The following is a 20,272-nucleotide window of genomic DNA, read 5'->3' as shown; positions in this document are numbered from 1 at the left end:
ATTGTACATAATGAGCTTCCTTTATAGATTCACAGGCAGTTACACAGACAAACCATGATGGACAGCGTATGTTATCTGTTATTTATCCAGCACACTCATTTAATTAAAAGATTTGTATGACTTTGACAATTTAATACCTTCGAAATTCTACTATGACATGAAAACAATAACGTTATAAAGAGACCAGAAGCTTTTTTTAATTTTTTAGCACCAATAAGCAAATGTTAGCAACTGAGATGGTGAACATGAAAAATATTATACCTACTAGATCAGCTGTAGCATTGTTATTGTGGAAAGGTTAGAATGCTATTGCTAATAAAAGCATTTAGCTAAAATGGCATGTCAGCATCCTGTAGATGTAAACACGTATTTTTCTGCTTTACTCACCAGGAACCTTGTGCTTTGCTCTGATGTTCCCTTCACACTTCCGTTTGGCTCTGAACAACAGCCCTATCTGTTCATCTTTTGTGAGCACATCATCTGCATAAACCTGCCAAAATAGAAAATTGACATGGAGTTAATAAAGGTGATATTGAAGTACTAATAGGAGTGGGATGCATGTTATAAACATAGAATATGTTGGAAGGAGTAAGCACGATGAGACAATATCAGTTAAATGTTGGTATACTGTATCAATGTTTAAAAAACACACGATTAAATAGCTTCTTTAATTTTTCCTTTAAAGCTTAATGTTGATCTAACAACTTTGCTAACTCCATATGGCTATTTCACAACTCTCTCACCAGTGCTCTCTGCATGCCCGGTCATAATGCTGTGAACAGCATGTTCTAAATCCCGTTTCCTTGGGAGAAATATTCCTCAAAATGTACGTGACTGACATTTTCTCAAATGGAATATGAGTGAACGAAACAGGGTGGCATGGATGTTAGACAGCTTACTATATACCTGGAAGGTCAGATGAGAATGTGCTTTGAAAGCAACAGTGTTCAATAGCAAACCCATGTATTTAATTCAGTCTTCAGGAAACAAGGTCTTTAAACAAAAGAGGTTGTAAAATACTTTTTCCCCTTGATTTAACAGTATCAGTCTGTTGTCTATTTTCCAAGCTTATATTTCTCTGGTTATATCCATTGTGTGGTCACTAATTGGACCTGACAAGAGTAACAACACAGACATACACAACATTTTATTCGTACACGTTATATTTTCTCAGCTTTTGAATAAACTGTTTGAGAGTGGCGTGGCGCGTCAGGTGTGGTTTTCCAGTGAAGGAAACATTTTCCATTCTAATAGGTCACACTGACTGGCTCCCTGTTAGCCCGTGGATCACTTTAGGGCAATGACAAATGTGACTGTAATGAAAATGACCACATTCATGTTTAACCAAGCGTGATAAGAAAAGTGGAAATGAAAGCAGAGAAATTCAAGCCCGGTGCTACAGCTAAAGTATAGATCAGCAGAAAATTCGACATTGTCACTGACTCAGATAGATTTTCTTCTCAGTCAGATTGAGGCTTTGTAGGGGACTTTCAGCCAAACTGCAGCAAATTGCAGTATGTATCCCACACAATAAAACACAAACAAACAATGTGCCTAGGGGGACGGTGAACAAAAAAGAACTCACAGTCTTGTTTTTTTTTGGTTCAGTGATGCAGAGCAAACAGTGCAAATTAAAGACAGACGTTTGCTCAGAGCAGCTGACTCCCTGGCTGCAGTAGTGTTTGTCAGTTTGAGACACACATTACATGTCTGGACAGAAAGAAATCAAATACTGATCATATTTCTATCAAAACAAGAAATGGGCAGGTTTTATAAAGTGCCGGGAAATGCATTTGAAAAGGGTGGATTGATCTTAATGCATAGGGAAGAAAGGACGAGACAGGGGTCAAATGCATACAGGCACAAATTACGCTTTTAAAAAAGTTAGTACATTCGTGTTCAGGGCAAATTCGACTTTAAAATTTAGATTTTAAAAACAAATACAAATTCAAGCTATAACCCTCTGTTCCAGCTAACACAAAGGGAAGGCAGGGTAAGGAAATTCTTTATATGACATCATTATTATGTTGTTTCCTGATGTCTTTAATTAGAAATTGATCCTAATTATTTGTCCTTGTCTGATGTTGCTTGGATAGATTAGGATTTAAGAGTGAATAAACTGAGAAAACCTGGATGATTGCACACTAATGTTGTGTTTAGGTGTTTAACAAGTTAATTTAACGTAATTATTAGTAAATACATCAACTGTATGGTGCTTTCTGTTTCTCCCTATGAAAAAGCAGTTGAGTATACTCATCAAAATGTACTAAAGGTGTCAAAGGTACAAAATAAACTTAAATGTTAGATAGTGGAGTCAAAAGTATATTTCTCTCTACAATGCATTGAAGTAGTGGTATGAAGTAGCAGGAAATTAAAATATGCAAGTGAGGTACAAGTACTTTGAATTCGAACTTGCAGTATGTAGGTACAGTACCAACTATTGCAGCAAAGAAAAGTTTTAAACGACGTTTTAAACCCTTTTCTGGTTCCTGTTTGTAATGTGAAATAAGCAGCTTGGGGCACTTCTAAATCTGTATGCTGAGACAAGGAGTCATTTGGGAAAAAAGAGGTGTATACAATGCAAGTGCGTAATTTTGTGGATTTAAAATTAATCTGTAAATACCGAGCTGTCATGGATTCAGCTGCACACAAAACCATAATACCTCAATCCATCAATATTTTCACTGCTTTCAGCCCCCGAAATAAGGATGTCCAGTCTGAGAGCTGAATAAGGTTACAGAATGAAGACGTTTATGGCTTTGCACAGTAAACAACCACAGATGGAACAACATTTGACCGCAGGCGAACAAGGATAGATACTACCTGTTCCCTGTACTAACTATGCCAATATAGAATATTCCACTGAAACACTCATGAGGCTTTAACACTATTTTCCTCTAAATATCTGGCCGGTGTTACTTCAGGTGAAAAGCTAAACCAACAGGAAATGAGAATCTGGATGGTAAAGGCTCTGAAAGGACAAGTGTCATTATCATCACTGTAGACTAGTATAGCAGCTTAACAATTCTTAATATTTACGTATCTACTTTATGGTGTATGTTGAACTGTTTTTGTCATCTGGATCATTGTTACTCAGTCAAACACTTCAAAAAGGTAAATGTCCCAGGGTGCACATCCATTTTCAATGTTTTCAAAACTGGTAAGTATGCTGTACCAACACATTAAGAACAAATATCTTAACCTTTTGTAGCACAGTTTGAGGCCCTGGGAAACATTAAACTAAAATGAGTGCATGGAGTCTCTGGGTTTATTTTCTTTCTGAATGAAAACTAGCGTGAATTTCTCCTCATCTGCAGACCCCTGCACACAGGGCCGTAGAGGAGTATCTTTCACCATTTTTAAGAATCCTGGGTAATAAGTGTGCCCCCTGATTATTTCTGAAAACTATTCCTCCTCCACTGGCCGCGGTCCAAACCTCCAAAGTAAACACGACTCTCACAGGCAGAAACATGGACATTCTTATTTACAGCATTTCGTTCAAAACACAGTAATCTTTTTGTGAAATGCTTGTGTGTGCCAGAATGAAAATTAGAAAAATACACACCATATAAACATGTGTGTTTTCATCACTGGACGCTGGAAGACAAACTCCACTTGAATAAACCACAAGTTTCTATTTGTCTTTGCAAACTGCGGCTTGATGACTTAAACGGCTGATCTCTGAAAGGATATAAAACCAATATTGAGAGAACTTTATTTAGGCTGGTGTGTCAAGACAGTGTTGAACCACTGCGACTATATACTGACACTATATAGAATGACAGTGAAGGAACATTTACAGTTTAGTTTTCTAATTTAAGCGTATGGTTACCAAATTATTTTAGCAACTTAATGCTGAGTTATATTCAGTCATAAAAGCATTGCTTGTCTGGCACCACAAATGAACCTCTTCAGTGTTCAGTTGGTGATTTTTCAATGTTTTTAAGCAAAAGGATAAAAAAAGGATCAAAAACACAGTCTTGGGGGTAGACAACATGCATACATTGAGTGGAGACATTGGGTTTCCGGTACATTACCAACCGTCTTGATTGTGGACAGCCTTAAGCTTTTTCCTTTTTTTTTTTAAAGTTGTGGTTGACCAAAGTCATTTCCTGAAATGCCCTACAGCGAATAAGAGAGTCAAAAGCTGGAGCTTGTGAGGTACACTTTCATTAGAAAGCACAATACAAAAAACGTTGAGTATCCATAAAGTTTCATTGAACCGCAAAACTACTTCAATTGAGTTTAATTATGATGGATCGCAAGCCAAGGTGCAGCCATATGATCTCATTAGAAGAATCTTAGACCATGAGAACATCACACCATAAAAGTGCATGGAATTGACAGCAGAGGGATTAGCAAAAAGGAGATGCATCAAAGGGTTGTGACCTTTGCACTGGTTTCCCTAAAAGTAAAGTTTAAAGAAAATGTCTCTGTTAAAATGAACACATGTTCACTGTGATACTGGTACATTTTCACATTTTAGTAGAATGCTCCTATGTATTTGAAATAGTTTAATTAAAAAGAAAGGAAGAACAAACAAAGATAATACATAACTGTTAAGGACTGTAGATTTAATGACTGCATTTTATTAAATGTTTTCACCATTACAGGACATCCATCAAAACACAACCTTTAACTGCAACTTACTGATTCACTACTGGTGAATTAATCGATACAGTATTTATTTAATTCTGAGTGTTACTGAAGGCTCCATAAAGAGAAATGCTTTACAGAATGAAACAAATATGCAGCACAAAGAGGCAAAGCCGTGGTCATTCAAAGGGAATCATTTCAAGTCACCTGACACCTGTTTCAAACAGCTGACTCTGCTGGCCCAGAGCCAGAGCAACATTTGGTTTTCAGACAACCTCTCCATCTTCATATCCAAAATGAACCAAACACATACAGATTGGAACCAACAGAGGGAGTTCCTCGTCGGGATGCACGCCTGAACAATGTCCCTTAAAAAGTTATAAAGATGATGTTTAATTTTTCTTGATATATTAAGAAAAATTAAACCATTTGAATCAGTTACTTCACTGTCCCCTAGACAAATGGTGCATACGTATATTGCATAATTCTTAAGCAACCTATTGAATTCTAGAGAAATATGTTCAGTGGGAGATACAGTTTTTGGGAAATGTGGTTGTATATTTGACTGGTTTTCATTTCAGGGTACATTTTTGAAAATGTGTGTTGCAGATAAACACACTCTGTTCAATTCCTCAGGTTTTGATCTTAAAAAATAAATCTTCCTGATCATAACTTTGCAAATATCTTAACTGGAAACGCACACAATATTTTTTGATCGCTTTAGGTTCTTCCAATGATGCATCTTGTCAGTGAGAATGAAATTAGAAGGAAAAAAAAAAACGTGTATAAAGTGAGACTTTCCTGTCCAAATCACACTTCATCACTTGGATGATAAAATAATATAGAAATAATATTTACTCTAGTCAATGTAAAGCACCTCTTTTATGGAAATACAGTTGAATGTTTGTTTTATGTACTTGTTTTGGTCAGTTGCCATTCTTTGCGCCATAGGCCAACATTCACTTCCTTGTTGTTGGCATATATTCAAAATTGGATCCCAAGGGTTTTTGGACTTTCCTGTATGTTTTTTTTCCTCCACAAAATAGGTGGGTATAGAAAATTATAACCCTGCCGAATTTTTTTTTAATGGCCTGTCCACTATCTGGAAAAAACATGAATATGTTACTTTTGACATATTGCACCGCATGAATGTTTTAGCGGATGAGGTCCCTGGATATTATAAACTCTATGAGTCAGTGCCACTCCTCCTCAACTGTGCAATTTGCATTTGATGATAAAAACCACAAACCACAAGACTGGTTGTCCTTTGGAAATGCTCGCAGACCACATTCTGACTTAAAGCAGCATTTAGTTCCTAATTATACCCTGCTCTAGTCATAAGCCTGAAGAACAGCACTTTTGTCCTTGATGGAAACATTGTGTGTGCTCTGCGAGGCAGCGTATCTCATGGAGCCCTGATAGCAGTGACTGTGTTGTTCCCTCAAATTAAAAACGACCGCTCCTGAGTTATGTAAGTGATTTAATACATAAAGTATTTGCCGCTCCTCCTCCTCCAAAAAAAAGCGATACAATGCAGCATTTTAATTTTCATCAAAAGCTTAAAACTACAGATGGTTATGCAACAATCAAAAGCACTAGACATTCCGTAATATCGTAATGGATATCACAATAGTGTCAACAAATAACTGGCTGTACAATAGGTTGCAATGAGTTTAAAAATAGACATTTTATTCATGGATTATGAGGGTTATAGGTTAAAAACATATATTTTTTAAAGTGGTTTCATAATCCATAAAAGCTCCCCCCCCCCAGATGAAACAGATCGTGAAGTTCTACCACACACATTGTAGCACTAATGACATATGATATCCTCTCAGTCACAGCTTGGCAGCATCAGCAGTAATCCTTTAAACCACTGCAGTTATGTCAGCGTTCATATTGGCTTTCAAAAAGCCTCATTCAATCATTTTGATTTTTATCATGAGTGAAACACTGGCATAAACAAAAAACAATTTGTCTCAAAACCTTATATGTTAAGAAACATACTTCAACCATGCATTCCAAATGTATTTTTGGAGGGTTTTCTATTCGTTAGATTCAGCTGTAATAATCAGTGCTGTGTCACGTTTGTGGATTAAACTAATTACATACCTGCATGGCATTGACCTACAGTGATAGGTGAGGTAGCCGAAAGTAGGGCACCAAAATATTTATAAGAATCCACAGCAGGTGTATTCTAATCTAATGGACTCATCCATTTTTTACGAGACTTGCACCAAAATACACACAGCTGCAAGAGAAAAGCAAGCAAAGCCTAAACATGTCTGAAAGCTTTCGAAAGGTAAATTTCTTTTTTGAACTCAAAAGATTTCATAAATGATTGATGACAGTGATATGACAGTCAGGTTATGTTGCCTCGGTGTGTCAGGTAGAACGTCTTGTGTGCAACGATTTGTTTCTGTTCATTCTTATCTGCGTATCGCTGATGCCACAAATGTTTCAGCCTCTAATTGCCAGCATCGGAGAACTCGTTTTCATTGTCAACATTGTAATTGGTTGCCTGCAGGGGGTTTTTCTATTCATATTCCAATTTGTTTAACATCAATAGGCTGAAATGCCGTCATACACCAACACTTTCCCAAGTCTTAATGGGTGTGCATGTCAACCACCATGAGCATCATTGTAATCAGCAAATCATTGTGCTAGTGTAAACAGATCTGTACACTATGATTTTTACAAGGCGCTATAAATGGTACATTTAACAAAGGACTGTTGTGTTGGAGACCATTACATTTCACAGGTGTTTCATTGTTTTGGTGACTTAATATAATCCGTTCATTTTGTTAATTGGTGGCTTAGAGGCAGCGGTTCATGAACAACTAATTCAGTTTTTAACAAACCACCACACAAATCTGTACATGGATTAAAAAGACTAAAACCTTATCGCAGCTTAGTGAAACCAAATAGAACCTACTGTTCTAAAATATCAAAAAAAACATCTCTATAATTAAGAGAAGCAAAATATGGCAATATGAACTGCATGAGACGTTGTTATGCTGATAATGAGACAGGGGTCCCTTTAATAGGTTGCGTGAGGCCATTGTGGGCAGTGTTGCAAATAATTGAGCAGGAATAATTAATGGACATATTGGATTTACACAATCTCTTTCACCAATGTACTTAATTTAATTAACAAAGAGCTCTGCTGATTATTCATGTATTCAATTAACTTAGGCCAAGACCAATTATTACCCCATGGCCCCCCATGCATATTTCATGGTAGGCTGATTTCATTGTAAAGTATTGTTCGATAACAAATATTACAATACATTTAAATATAGTGATACTGCACATAGCGTCACAAAATATTTGATCAATATTGCTTACCCCTACTAGAGTTGACACAACTGGTTGACCGAAAGGGAATTAGCAATATTTTGTATAATCGATTATGCAAATGCAAAAAAATAAAAGAATTCCTTTCACCATGTGAAGATTTGCTATTTCATGATAATATAAGAATATATTTTGGTTTTGGACAGACGGTCAGACAAAACTTTAGAAAGCGGCGTGAGGCATCTTTCATTATTTTACAATGTATACACACAACAAAATAATTGTCGGATCAATAAATGATCAAAATACTTGTTAGTTGCAGCCCTACAACTATCGGTTTGTTTTAGTGAAGTGCAAAAATGCCTAAAAAGCATATTTGACCACATAACCGTAAAACAGAAGTAATTTCAATCTGAAGATCATTTGGAAACGTCTGTAGGATATGCAACACACAGACACAAAACCAAACCAGTTGCAGTTAGACCAGTTTGAGCAGTAAGACTGAACACATGACGTACACTTTGAAGCCTCCAGCTTCTAAGCTTGTCTGCTGTTGTCCCTCTGACCTTACAAACCTGATGAAAATGACTTCTTCATTAAGTATACTGTGTGCCATCAGCGCTGAGAGCACAGCACAGCACCGCAATCAGTGCCGTATACTTGGTTTAACATCTGAGTAAGCCGAGTACAGAAAGGTGACACATGTGGAGGGCAACACTCCAAGCAATCAGCGTTTTTTTTCCACCCAAAGCTGCGTGCTACAAACCAGGGCAGAGTTTGAATAAAACCCTTAATTGTAACTGTTTCCTAATAAAGCCTCTAAATTGTAGACAAATTAGGCACATCTTAATCATCCAGGGTGCCTCTCACTGCCTGCAAATATTCAAACCTGTTAATTTGCTTATTGAAGGGGCTGCCTGGAGTGAATCTGGTGAAGATGGTCACCTTGATTAATGTACATTTGAGTGGAGCCATTCTAGCAGAAACATCATTTAAAATCATGAAGCCAAGGTAGGTCACGTTAATGCTCTTTAATTAAGAAGAACAGCAACGAATTGATACACTCTTTAATCTTTGACGAAAGAAGTGACCAAATTTGTTATGTACTCCGGTTTATATTGAGCACAAGGTTATTCTTAATAGTTATTTAATGAACTACAGCTGCACGAAGAATAGTAAAAAATTATCGCGACAGCATGACTATGACCTTCAAAATTATATTTCAAATATGCATGTGTTGCAAATGTCCCTGAAGCACTGCTGTGAGGGTCAACATAAATAACATGTGCCATGATTAATAGCGTGACTTTTTGTAAAAGCATTCACATGGCACACTGTCTTTTCCAAACACAATAATTAAAGCCACTACGAGTAACTTGGTCCCTTGGCGGCCCCTTTGGACAAAAGCGGTAGTATTTTTACGACGCCAGCTGTCGTGAAGCTGTTTTCTAGCTCGTGCCGGGCGTGCAAGATTCAAATAATCAGGAAGCAATATACTGCATGTCCGTGTGTTGAAAGTGTGAGGGCACCGGACTCTTTTCGGCTCCGTGAGAGTGGTTAGTGACACAGCATCAACTAATGCCAGTAAGTGCTACACACACCTGATTGCAATGAGTTGATGCAGTGTCACCGAAGTAGAAAACAGAAAGCGAATGAACGAGAGACGGCAGTTAGTATGGATTACGATGAGGTAATGTGTTTATGTTGTTGTAAATAATGACTATTTCAGATGAATAATGGTCGACTCATCTGATGATGGTGAGGCAAAGTAAACTTTGTTTTAGTAGGCTATCGCTCATTAATTTAGGAGTAAACACTGCAGTTCGCTCCCGTGAAATTGTGTATACGTTGCTTGGCAACGCCCTCCCGCTCGTCTACCACTCTCCCTTTTAGCTTTTCTTCATTGCATTTTCTTTTTTTTCTTTGATGGTTCAGCCCCGTTATCAGTCATTATGACGACAAATAACTGTCTCAAACAAAGCTCCCGCTCCCCTTCCCTCACCTGGAGGGATAGGCTTCTCAAATCGCGTTGTTGCGCCACACTGAAATCTGCGACCAATACGGATATGTGACCAAAGGCAAAACCAGACCGAACGCAGAAATAAAAACTATATAAAAACGTATTTATTTGCACTGATGGTCTCGTTTGCTGTTAAAGGTAATTTATGATTATCAGAGGAAACATGAGGCTGTTTAAAAGATATTTAAACGTTACTCGGAGCTGCTTTAAGGCAGATTAAATAGAAATTATATTACAGCTTCAATTGAGTGACGGGTCAAAACTGAAATTATTTCGGTAGACAGTGTGACTGTTGCTTTTTTTCGTCTCAGACCCATATCTTTCATTTGAAATTTTTTCATTGTCCTTTTTTTAAAATGGTGCTCACAGGCTTGGTGTTTCTACTACTGCATAAAGCCACTATATTGCGTGCTGAGCCATTGATGGATTAACTACACAGATATGTTAAAACTGCATTTGAAGGATTAAACATATATCCGAGACACACATGTTAATGCACACGGCAGAGGATGAAGATGCTCAGACCGTCTGGTGGGTGAAGAAAATCCAAGCACATATGGACTACACTGTTCACGGTGTACTCCAACTGAGAGGCCTACAACTGGCCTGTCAGCATGGGCTTTCCACTCTGCACTTACTACAAGGTCAATGGTAGGGGGGTATTTGAACCATGTTTTCACTTGACTGAAATTGACTTGAGCCCATGGGTAAAAGGCAGAGTCTGTGGCAGAAGGCAAACAGTGTGTGATGGACAAGAACAGTGCAAGTCAATATCCATTTAGCTCAGCGTGAACACAACACAGCTTAAGTGAATCGGTTTTTACATGTCAGTCTCCAAGAAGGAGAACTGAAACACAAAACCATTTTCATGGGTTCAATTTGAACAATCTTTATTTTTAAATATGCAATATGAAGATGGTGAATTACACTGTTACCTAATGTCAAGATGTTCCTTGGTTAACATATAGATTAATAATTAATAGGTTTTATATAGCGCTTTATTGCCCTGGCACTCAAAGACGCTTTACAGGGTTCCTGGTTCAATTCGTTCACACACAGTCATACCGGTGGTGGTAAACTACGAGAGTAGCCACAGCTGCCCTGGGGCAGACTGACGGAAGCGTGGCTGCCATTCAGCGCCAACGGCCCCTCCGACCACCTCCTCAGACATACAGCAATCATACACATACACACAAGGCAAGGTGGGTGAAGTGTCTTGCCCAAGGACACAACAACCATGACACAGGTGGCCGGGCGGGGATCGAACCGCCAACCCTTGGATCGTTGGCCAACCCGCTTAACCACCTGAGCCACAGTCGCCCCAAAGACAGTACATCAATGGTTTATAAGGGTAAGTAGTGAACTAAAAAAGAACGGATCCTTGGCAAATCATACAATACCTGGCGTTCCGATTAAAAAATGTTTCCTGACCTGCATAATTGTTAGCAAACCCTTCTTAATCTACACAGGCCAACACAAAATCTGCCGTGTCACGTAGGGTCATTTAAACTAAAACCAAATGTCTGTGACTTGCTTTATCAAAATAAGCTTCATTAACCCTATATTTGAATTGTTTAAAAGAATACTGATTAGGCATTGGACTCCTACAACACTGTCGTTTTTACTTTTCATAAAATTCCCTGACAAAACAGCATAACCTTCAATGAAACTCAACCTCTGACAGTTCAGCCAGAGATGCATGATATGGTAATAGCGGCTCATGTAGCTTTGTGATGCTAGCCTCGTAGAAATGAGTAGCAGTCTGGGGATCACTGGTAAGCTCTCTCCAACTTCATACGGTATATACCCTGACCAATTTTCATTCTCAAACTTGTCTAAACTGATTCATGTCACATTCACGTTATTATTTGTTTTTCTATTACATTACATGCTGAATGTAGATTTTCGATAGGCTTTTACAGTTCTAAACTGAAGCCTTTATGATTTAAATCACCCATTTAATAATAAAACTCATCAGTAATAATCCCACCAAATAAACTTATTCCACAGAGAGGTCTGTTTCTTCCAAAAAATGACCATGCCACGTTACATCACCAATAAAAAATTAATTGCAGAAACAAGCCACAAACTCTAACAGATGTTCCAGCTTGAAGGTCACACAGTTAGTTTATTAAATTATAAATGTGCATCCCATACAGTACATACAGTTTACGTGTTGACTTTGATTGTGATTTTAAAAAAACATGAGCATTGTGCATTACATAAGCCTAAAGTTGTACATGTCAGTTCCAAATATCGATGAAATCCCTCCAGGACTATACAATTATATTCCTTTTGAGTCCTTCATCCTTCAGATGTGCAATGACTTGAACTCTAAATTCGCAACCGCATATAGAGTTTGTGCTCTCGTTGGCTCAGGTGTGAAATGCCATGGAGCCTACGCAGTAAGGTCCGGGCCAAACTTCACACTGTTATCTGAATTTAAATCGACTGAGATTTCCCCTGTACTGCAGTGGCGAGGATTTCTTCGTGGCTGCTGGAAAATCTGGAGCTGCATACTTACAAACCCGTAAGTCCCTGAGTTTTGCAATGAAACTAATAAAGGTCCTTTTAGGAAATCCCGCCTCCTCTCAGTCGTAAGCCTTGTGCCAGGGGGAGTATTCCTGCCCAAGACTTGAGCTGCTTCCAACTCACGTAAACAACTGGATCAGATGTGTGAAATTGTACTCTTCCTGCTCTTGATCATTTGGCGGATTGACAAACGTAATTCTTTCTGCATTTAGGCGAGTAAAATAAGTCTAGCAGCTTCTGTTTATATGAAACTCAACCCTTTCTAACAGTGGGGGGTAGGGTAGAGTTGAACCAAATCGGTCAGGGGCAAAGGCATCAACATAGCTGAGAATTTTCACATGTCAACTCAACTGAGGTACTCCCGGATTCCGAGCATATTGCCCGGAAGGAAGTATGCATCACAATATTGATACAGCAGATAGCTGATAAAAAGGACCACAAAGGACCCCAGCTCCTCATAGCGCTGGCAATCAATCAGTGTCTACCTGGCTTTATGGATTGTTGAGTTATAATACGGTAGCAATCTTTCGTCCAACATTTTCTAGTGCAATGCCTGATGGAAAATGTCAATTTCAAAATTCTCGAAACTGAGTGAGAACAAATACAGAAGCCAGACCACCTTATCTAAGACAGACAGCCGAGAGCAAGCTTATCACTCTGTAATGTGCCAAATAGTTGACACAGGCTTTAACTTCTTCTGAGATAGCCATCACCACATCCAGCATGTCATGGGTATTCAACAGAAACTGCCCATCTACCAGAAAAAAATGTATTTAATTAAAATTATACATTTTTGACATGAACTGAATGACAAAAAGGAATAGTGAGAGGCGAGGTATAGCAGCGAAACTATCAAAAGTATCATTAAATAAAAATTGCTCAAACTGCTACTGATTATCTTTTGAAGATTGAATCATTCGCAGGATCAAAGGACATAACAAGACGATTTGATTTGAATGCATCATGAAGTCGACAAGGTTGAAAAAATAAAGGCATGAATAAAAGACGGAATTAAGCTGACGTTGGCCCCTATACAAACTCACTTGTCGAGTACACAGACAAGCGGCGGATCTTTGTGAATGTTTAAGTGCGAACAGAAGAGGCAGATCATTTAACTATCTTTTAGAGGTGTAACTTTTTGAGCGGGGTGTAAAAGTGGCATTGAGTTACACATACTTCAACATTCTTCAACTGGAAAAGCTCAGAGAAAAAAAAATAGAGGTCACCGTAAGTCAAGAAAACAAGCCCTTTCCTGAGTCAAACACAGCCATAGTATAACCTTACCATGCTGGTGAAACTGAAGACCCTCCTATTAACACACCAATATGAGCCTGACTCACAGGCCCTTTAAAAACTGTAGCAATGTGTCAGTCAATACAAAAAAAAACAGATTGGCACGAGATGTTTGCCTTCCTTGGAGAAGGTTTCGCAAATTAGATTATTCTGCAGGTATCTCAGGAATCCTCCCAAACTACTGTAACGCTCTGCGGTGAAATACAGAGCATAACGACATTTGTGTGAGCCAAGCTTTCCCACTATAAGTTGCCTTGTGTGAGCTGAATCCCAAGCTGATCCCAGGAAATTTCAGGCAAACATGTTAACTGACCAGTGACGACAACGAGTGACTCAAAATCCACATGTACAGCAGCCGATACATAGTTTTGACCTCCATAATGCTTAAATCCACATTACCTGCTGAGAAAAACTAAATTACATACCAGGATCTCACTAATCTGACAATTTAGATGGAGGAATCACAGTTTAGCAATGTGGGTATGAATCAGTCATCTGTTCAATAGAATACCTCTCCTTAATCCTGCAGTTTTAAATACGGCTACTGGTTTCCATTTATTCACAGTCCACCAATTTCAAGATACTGGGAGTGTAAACATGTTATTTTTCAGGTGTTTCAGGGACTGCACCACTCACTGTAGTGACTCTCCAGAGAGCACTATCCGTACCTCCAACACAGTCAGGTGTCAGGTCAGATCACCCCTTCTAAGTGTTAATTCACATCGAGCCTCTAGTGGGAATTAATATGATTGCTCTGTCGAGGGAAATTTAAGGTTAGATTGAGTATCACAGTATAGCTATAGTAAAAAGACAATTATGATTAATTATCTACTAATGTATTGTGGTGACTGTCAGCATTTTAATGAAGAAAGGTAGTGATTTGAAGTGTTTGGTTGATGTGATTCTAATTCCAGTATCTAACCTGGTGTGCGACAACTAATCGTGAATCGATCATAAAGTCCTAGATTGCCACTATACCTGAAACAACAATGTGTTGTAGTCATTTTCTCCAGTTCACTCAACCGGGCATTAGCTTGGGCAGCCTGCAGGAGTGAGATCACACAATCTTTCTATCCAATTCAACAACACAATAACGGCAATCCACTGTTTACTTTCACCAGTGCCAACTGGAATAATAGCATGAGCACCTGGCAGTCCACGCTTTAGAGAACTGCCATCAATTGGTACTGGTGAGACTATCACCAGGGATTTAGGATTACAGACAGACAGACACACACACACACACACACACACAAACTGAGTCCATCATAACATTAGAATGCAGAAATGATGATACCTGTTGTGTAAATCTGGGGGTGAGCTTCTCCTTAAATGAAAGGAATATTATATGACGCCAAGAAATGTACAAATTGGTCCTGGCAGGGCTCTGTTGTACCTCTGTGTCTTAAAGAGGCCACATGGGGGAGGGACTCAAGAATAAGGCCACTGTCTGAACTATCTGAGTAAATGCAGCATGAAGTACCAGTATTCACCCATGTGCTGTGTGCTCTTTTGAAATGGATTTACTTACAATAAATACAAAAGCCATGACTACAGAAGAAAAGCCTTTTATTTTAAACACCTTATTCATGTTGTTCTATTAAATGGCCAAGTTGTATTGATCAGAGGTGATCTATCTTACAACAAAAGAAGCCATGCTAAGTCCCTATTTACCTGTCATTTTAGTTAAGGTGGCATCTGTTTTTCAAACATTGCAGTTGGAGGTGGGCAATGTGGAAAAAAGAAATAATGCGACCTACACAGATTTTACAATTCCAGCTAAAATATGCAGAATACAATCAAAGAAATTAATACATCATTTGTATCTAATGGAGTCTAATGAGTTTTAGTGTTTAGTGAAGCAAATAAATCAAAGATATGTTTTTGCTAAATGTTCATGTTCCTATAAGATTCAATAAAATATTACTAGAATATTGCCACAACATTCTCATACAGAAAGACAATAAAGAGCATTATTGAATACAATCACTTACAAATTCATTACACAGCAGGGTCAAATGCAAAATGTGTTATTAGGGAAAGTTTCCAACTAAATAACTCTGAATGAAGCAGGGGAGGAAGTATAATTAAAAAGGAGAAATTAAACAGTCCCTGCAGTTTGGAAGAAATTACATTTTTGGAATAAATTTAAGGAGATGTTTCATTTCACACACACATACACAAACTCAATACTCAACTTTCAATATTAAGGCTCATTTCACAAATGCACTGGAAGTTCATATGAATCAGTGAAAAGTAATCCGCTGCCCCTAATTACCAGAGACAGAATGGGATGAGATCATCCCGCGCTGTAATCTGTGTTGGTCAGTTCCATTGAGGGTGATTTCACATGGATGAAGCTACTCTGAAGGGTCGGTTCCTGGGCCATGCAGTAAGTACTTTTTAGGACCACACATTTAAGAATTTAAAATTTTTAAAAAAGGCAAATTTGGGCACATTTGCATGACGCATTTTGATGAAACTGTAGACTGCCATTGTTTTCCTGTAGTTTCAAACTGATTGAATCATGTCTATGAACATCAAATGAGTGGTTTCCTGCTGATCAATCTTTAATCCAAGGCTATTTGAACAGTTCCTTGTCAGTCTTTCAGTTTTGTTTTACTTTCACAAATATGATGTTTGAAATTGATGATTACAGGCCCAACATGGTACTAACTACTTCATCTGAAAAACAAGCAATCCACATTGTGGAACCAGCCCACTGTTTTTCTACAAAAACAGTGCTTGGCAAAAGTCGTCAACAACAGACATTTTCCACATCTAGTAAAGAGTTGAAACTGCCTTGTGTGCACTACAAAACACGACAGTCCCCCCACATTTATATGGTGTCCAGAGCTGACCTAATGCTTGGCTATGGTAGGCAGATACAGATACAGCTCAAGTCCTTCCAGTGAGGGTCCAGACACATGCAAGTCATCACGGAGGAAAACACAGTCATGAGGCAGAAATGAAATGCTCACTGAGGTTCCTGAAAGTAGTGCTTCTGCTTAATAAATGTAATAAGTGAGTAAGTGAGGCAGCCAGACACATTGAACAAAGGCTATGTGAGGCAGCGCGTTGTCTGTGAGCTGTCACTGCAACATGCCTGCTTGAAGTAAAAAAAAACATATTTTTTAAAAACATTAATGAGAGACTCTTTGCCTGTTATGTATCCTCCTATTACATTCAGATAAAAATGTGAATATTTGCATTTTACCAGAACAGATTATCAAACATATACTGAGCCTTTGGTCTTGGAGTTTGACAATTGTACATCCCAATTAAAACAATATTTTTGTTTCTATCAAACAGAGACAGGGACTTTCCACTCCTTACATTTGCTTTGAGTGAAATATACGCACAGTTTGGTCACAGTTTGGAAGAAAAAAATTTAGTTTTTTTTTTGTGGACAAGAAGACTAAGCAAACACCAAAGTTAAAAATGGGTAAACACCATTGACAGACAGAGCCTTTTAACGACTGAATGTTGAATCAGCTATAAATACACAGCAATGTTATAATTGTTTTCCTCTGCCATCTAAACCAATGAGCCTAGAGGTCCACTGCGGTACAGTGATGGACCACATCACTGGGAAAATGCACTGTACCTCAGAGCCTGGGCGAACTGCCTGTTGAATGCACAACAGCCTCAGCCAAAACACACAGAACCAACTTGGTACGCTGCTCTGCTGCCTGCAACAGTGTGTGTGTGTGTGTGTGTGTGTGTGTGTGTGTGTGTGTGTGTGTGTGTGTGTGTGTGTGTGTGTGTGTGTGTGTGTGTGGCAGTATGCGCGAGGGCAGTTATAAATCACAATGTCGGGCGAAAGCTGATCAGAGAGGCGAGCTTCTTCAGGTGCCACTGGATTTATGAATGAAATGATTCCACACACACACCCCTTCTGACTGGGATAATTGGTTCAGTTCAGGCAGGTGAGAGCTTTGCAAAAAGCTACTGTATGAGACAACCTGTAGTAAACACAATGCCTGGCCTATTTGTAGAAAACACAATGCCTGGCCTATAACTAGGTTACCAGGCTCTGCTTTAGACAAACACTGTGTTGTATTGTAAAGTAGCTGTGGGAAGCTGCGTTTAATGGAACAAGAGTGTAATCACTAATCACAGGAGCTTAAGCTCACACACACTGTATTTGCAATTCCGCCTGCATGGCAACATAGCCAGTCCTGAAGGATTGTGACATGCAGCACAGAGGCAATTAAAGGTGCAGGGGTGGTGTCAGCACCACGTCTTTGACCTTTACACTGGTTCTCTATTTTTGTCATTTGCTCTCGAGGTCAACGGTGTTCCATTAAGAGGTGAGATGAGTTGCAATGAGCAGGTGTTGAGGGAAATGAAAAGATGAGGGTGAATTCTGCAGATATGATCAAAGGTTTTTGTCTGATTTAAAACCAGAGTGGCAATTTATATTTAAATTTCCCCAAACAAAACCCTTTAATACGAACAGCTGCGATATTAGCTGCTCACTGACATGTTGTCAAGGAGGTGTGCACAGAGGAGGCATGCACCACTGGACCACAAGTGCAGCATGAAGATAACATTTTGGATATTTGCATCTGTGCGTGTAAAAAAATGTTGTAAAAAGGATAGAAATAAATGACTTACCAGGCACAAACCGCTGAGTAGCGAGATGAGGATAAAGTCCAGATTGTGGAGCAGCAGAGCGGATCCCATCCCTGACCTGAGGCAACTCTACCTCCAAGAGTCCTTGCGGGGCTCGAACAGACGCTGAAGATGCTCGGATGAGATTAGCCTACTGACGCTACTTAACTCTCTTCAAAGTGGAGCGAGTTGTGTTTTCTCACTCCCATCTGGCCTCGCGATGCTTATAGCGGCTCGTGAAATCATAACTCTGTGATCGCCTCGCTCTGCCCCCTCGATTTTTTTAATTTCCTATAATCTAGGCTAGACTATATGCTCACGCTCAGCCCGCTCTCTTTATTTCTCTGCATCTGTCTCTCTCCCTCCCTTCTGAAATTACATCCACATGTCAGAACTATTTATGTCGCTCTCGCTCTGCGGTGGGAAGTTCAAATGATTCTTTGTAGGGGAAGAAACCAACTCTGTATTTTTAGGTCTTTTAAATTTCCCCTCAGACTAACTTAAACACTTCAGTATGGAGCTGCGCGGCTTATGGCTTGTTCCAGTCCTCCCTTCCAAACGTTAGATCAGTGTTGGACGAAAACAAGCACGAAATGTGTCACTCCATCACCAGTCATTGAATTGTTATAGGCTTATTTTAATTTTGTTTTACAATTTGAGTCATGTCACCATAAACGCAGCCCTTCAATGTCGTGTAGGCGACAGTGAACCAGCAGGATCTCCGACAGGGATTAAACACAGCATTTACCAATAATAATAATAATAATAATAATAATAATAATAATAAACACCCTGTGACAGTGTAGAGCGTGAAATTACAAACTTTTCATAGATTCGTTAAAAATATTTGCGCGAATCAACACCGCAACTACACTCTTTCTTTTTTGTTATTTTTTTTAAAAATTGTATTCCTTACAGTTCTTTCTACTAATTCCTAGAAAACATAACATGGAAATCTGTAGCTTATGTTGTGCCTTGAAATCGCGTACAGCTATGACAACATCAAGCGTGGCAGTATCACGGCGACTGAATGTATGAAACTCCGAAACGTGATGTTAAAAGCTCAGAGAAAGAGAAAAAAACACGCCAACTTCACTTAAAGAGTCTCTACTTACTATCGAGAGAAAGCCAAAGTCGCCCTGACGGATAGACAATTCGCACGCGCCTGACTGCAGCAGAGTAAATGCAAAAGTTGAAGTTTCTCGTGTTGGGAAGCGTCTCCAGATGTGGCAAGCGGCAGGTCTTGTTCAGTAGTGAGTATGTGGATGGAAAGGGGAGGGGGGTGCGGAAAAGAGGCAGGTAGGGTGGAGCGTAACGGCCTCTCATTGGTGCGCACTCTCTTACGTTGGAATAAACCACGACTCCGAAATGACATATTTTCTCACCCCTCAAACAAACTCTACATTCAACAGATCGCAGGGCCTTTGCCAAACCACTTTTTCCCCCTGCAGTCTCTCAAACGTTGCATCTAGTAGGATTGGATTACCGAGACATAATGCAGGAGATGTCCATTTTTATCTCAGGGACATAGGACTGTATGGCACCATCCCTGTAATTTACATGAAGATTTAAGGAGTCTCTATAGTTAACAACTTTCGCTAAGAATTTTAAAACATTGCTTGGAATTGAAACACTGGTCCATGGTGTTGCATTCTCAGGCTATGTAAAACATACTTTACTCACCCATATATTTTGAGACATGGCGGATCCTGACCTGTTATTTTACGCATGTGTTTTGTTGACATTTGCGTTAGTCCTTCATTCACCGCTACTGCATGGGTAGAACAGTAATGATAATATTAATAGAAAAAGCAGTTTATTCGTAAACTTTTATTATCCCTTCTTTTTTTGAACAAATATATTAAAATTATGGAGAAACAGGACTTTCTTGCCCCCCTTCAAAAAAACATAAAATAA

General features: G+C 38.9%; 1 protein-coding gene across 1 annotated transcript in view; it reads right to left on the bottom strand.

Moving 5' to 3' along the window:
- Positions 1–19,546, bottom strand: part of pth1r (parathyroid hormone 1 receptor) — a 43,009-nt gene extending 23,463 nt beyond the window's left edge. The window contains exons 1-2 of the mRNA XM_080033741.1: positions 18,359–19,546; positions 388–490 (exon numbers count right to left, since the gene is read on the bottom strand). Of these exons, the coding sequence (XP_079889867.1) occupies positions 388–490; positions 18,359–18,427 (172 nt within the window). The 5' untranslated portion in view covers positions 18,428–19,546. The remainder of the gene's footprint in view (positions 1–387; positions 491–18,358) is intronic.
- Between the last annotated feature and the right edge of the window lie 726 nt (positions 19,547–20,272).

The sequence above is a fragment of the Ammodytes marinus genome, assembly GCF_949987685.1.
Source record: "Ammodytes marinus genome assembly, chromosome: 9".
Classification (NCBI taxonomy): Eukaryota; Metazoa; Chordata; class Actinopteri; order Uranoscopiformes; family Ammodytidae; genus Ammodytes; species Ammodytes marinus.
This window is presented reverse-complemented; position numbering and strand designations above follow the sequence as displayed.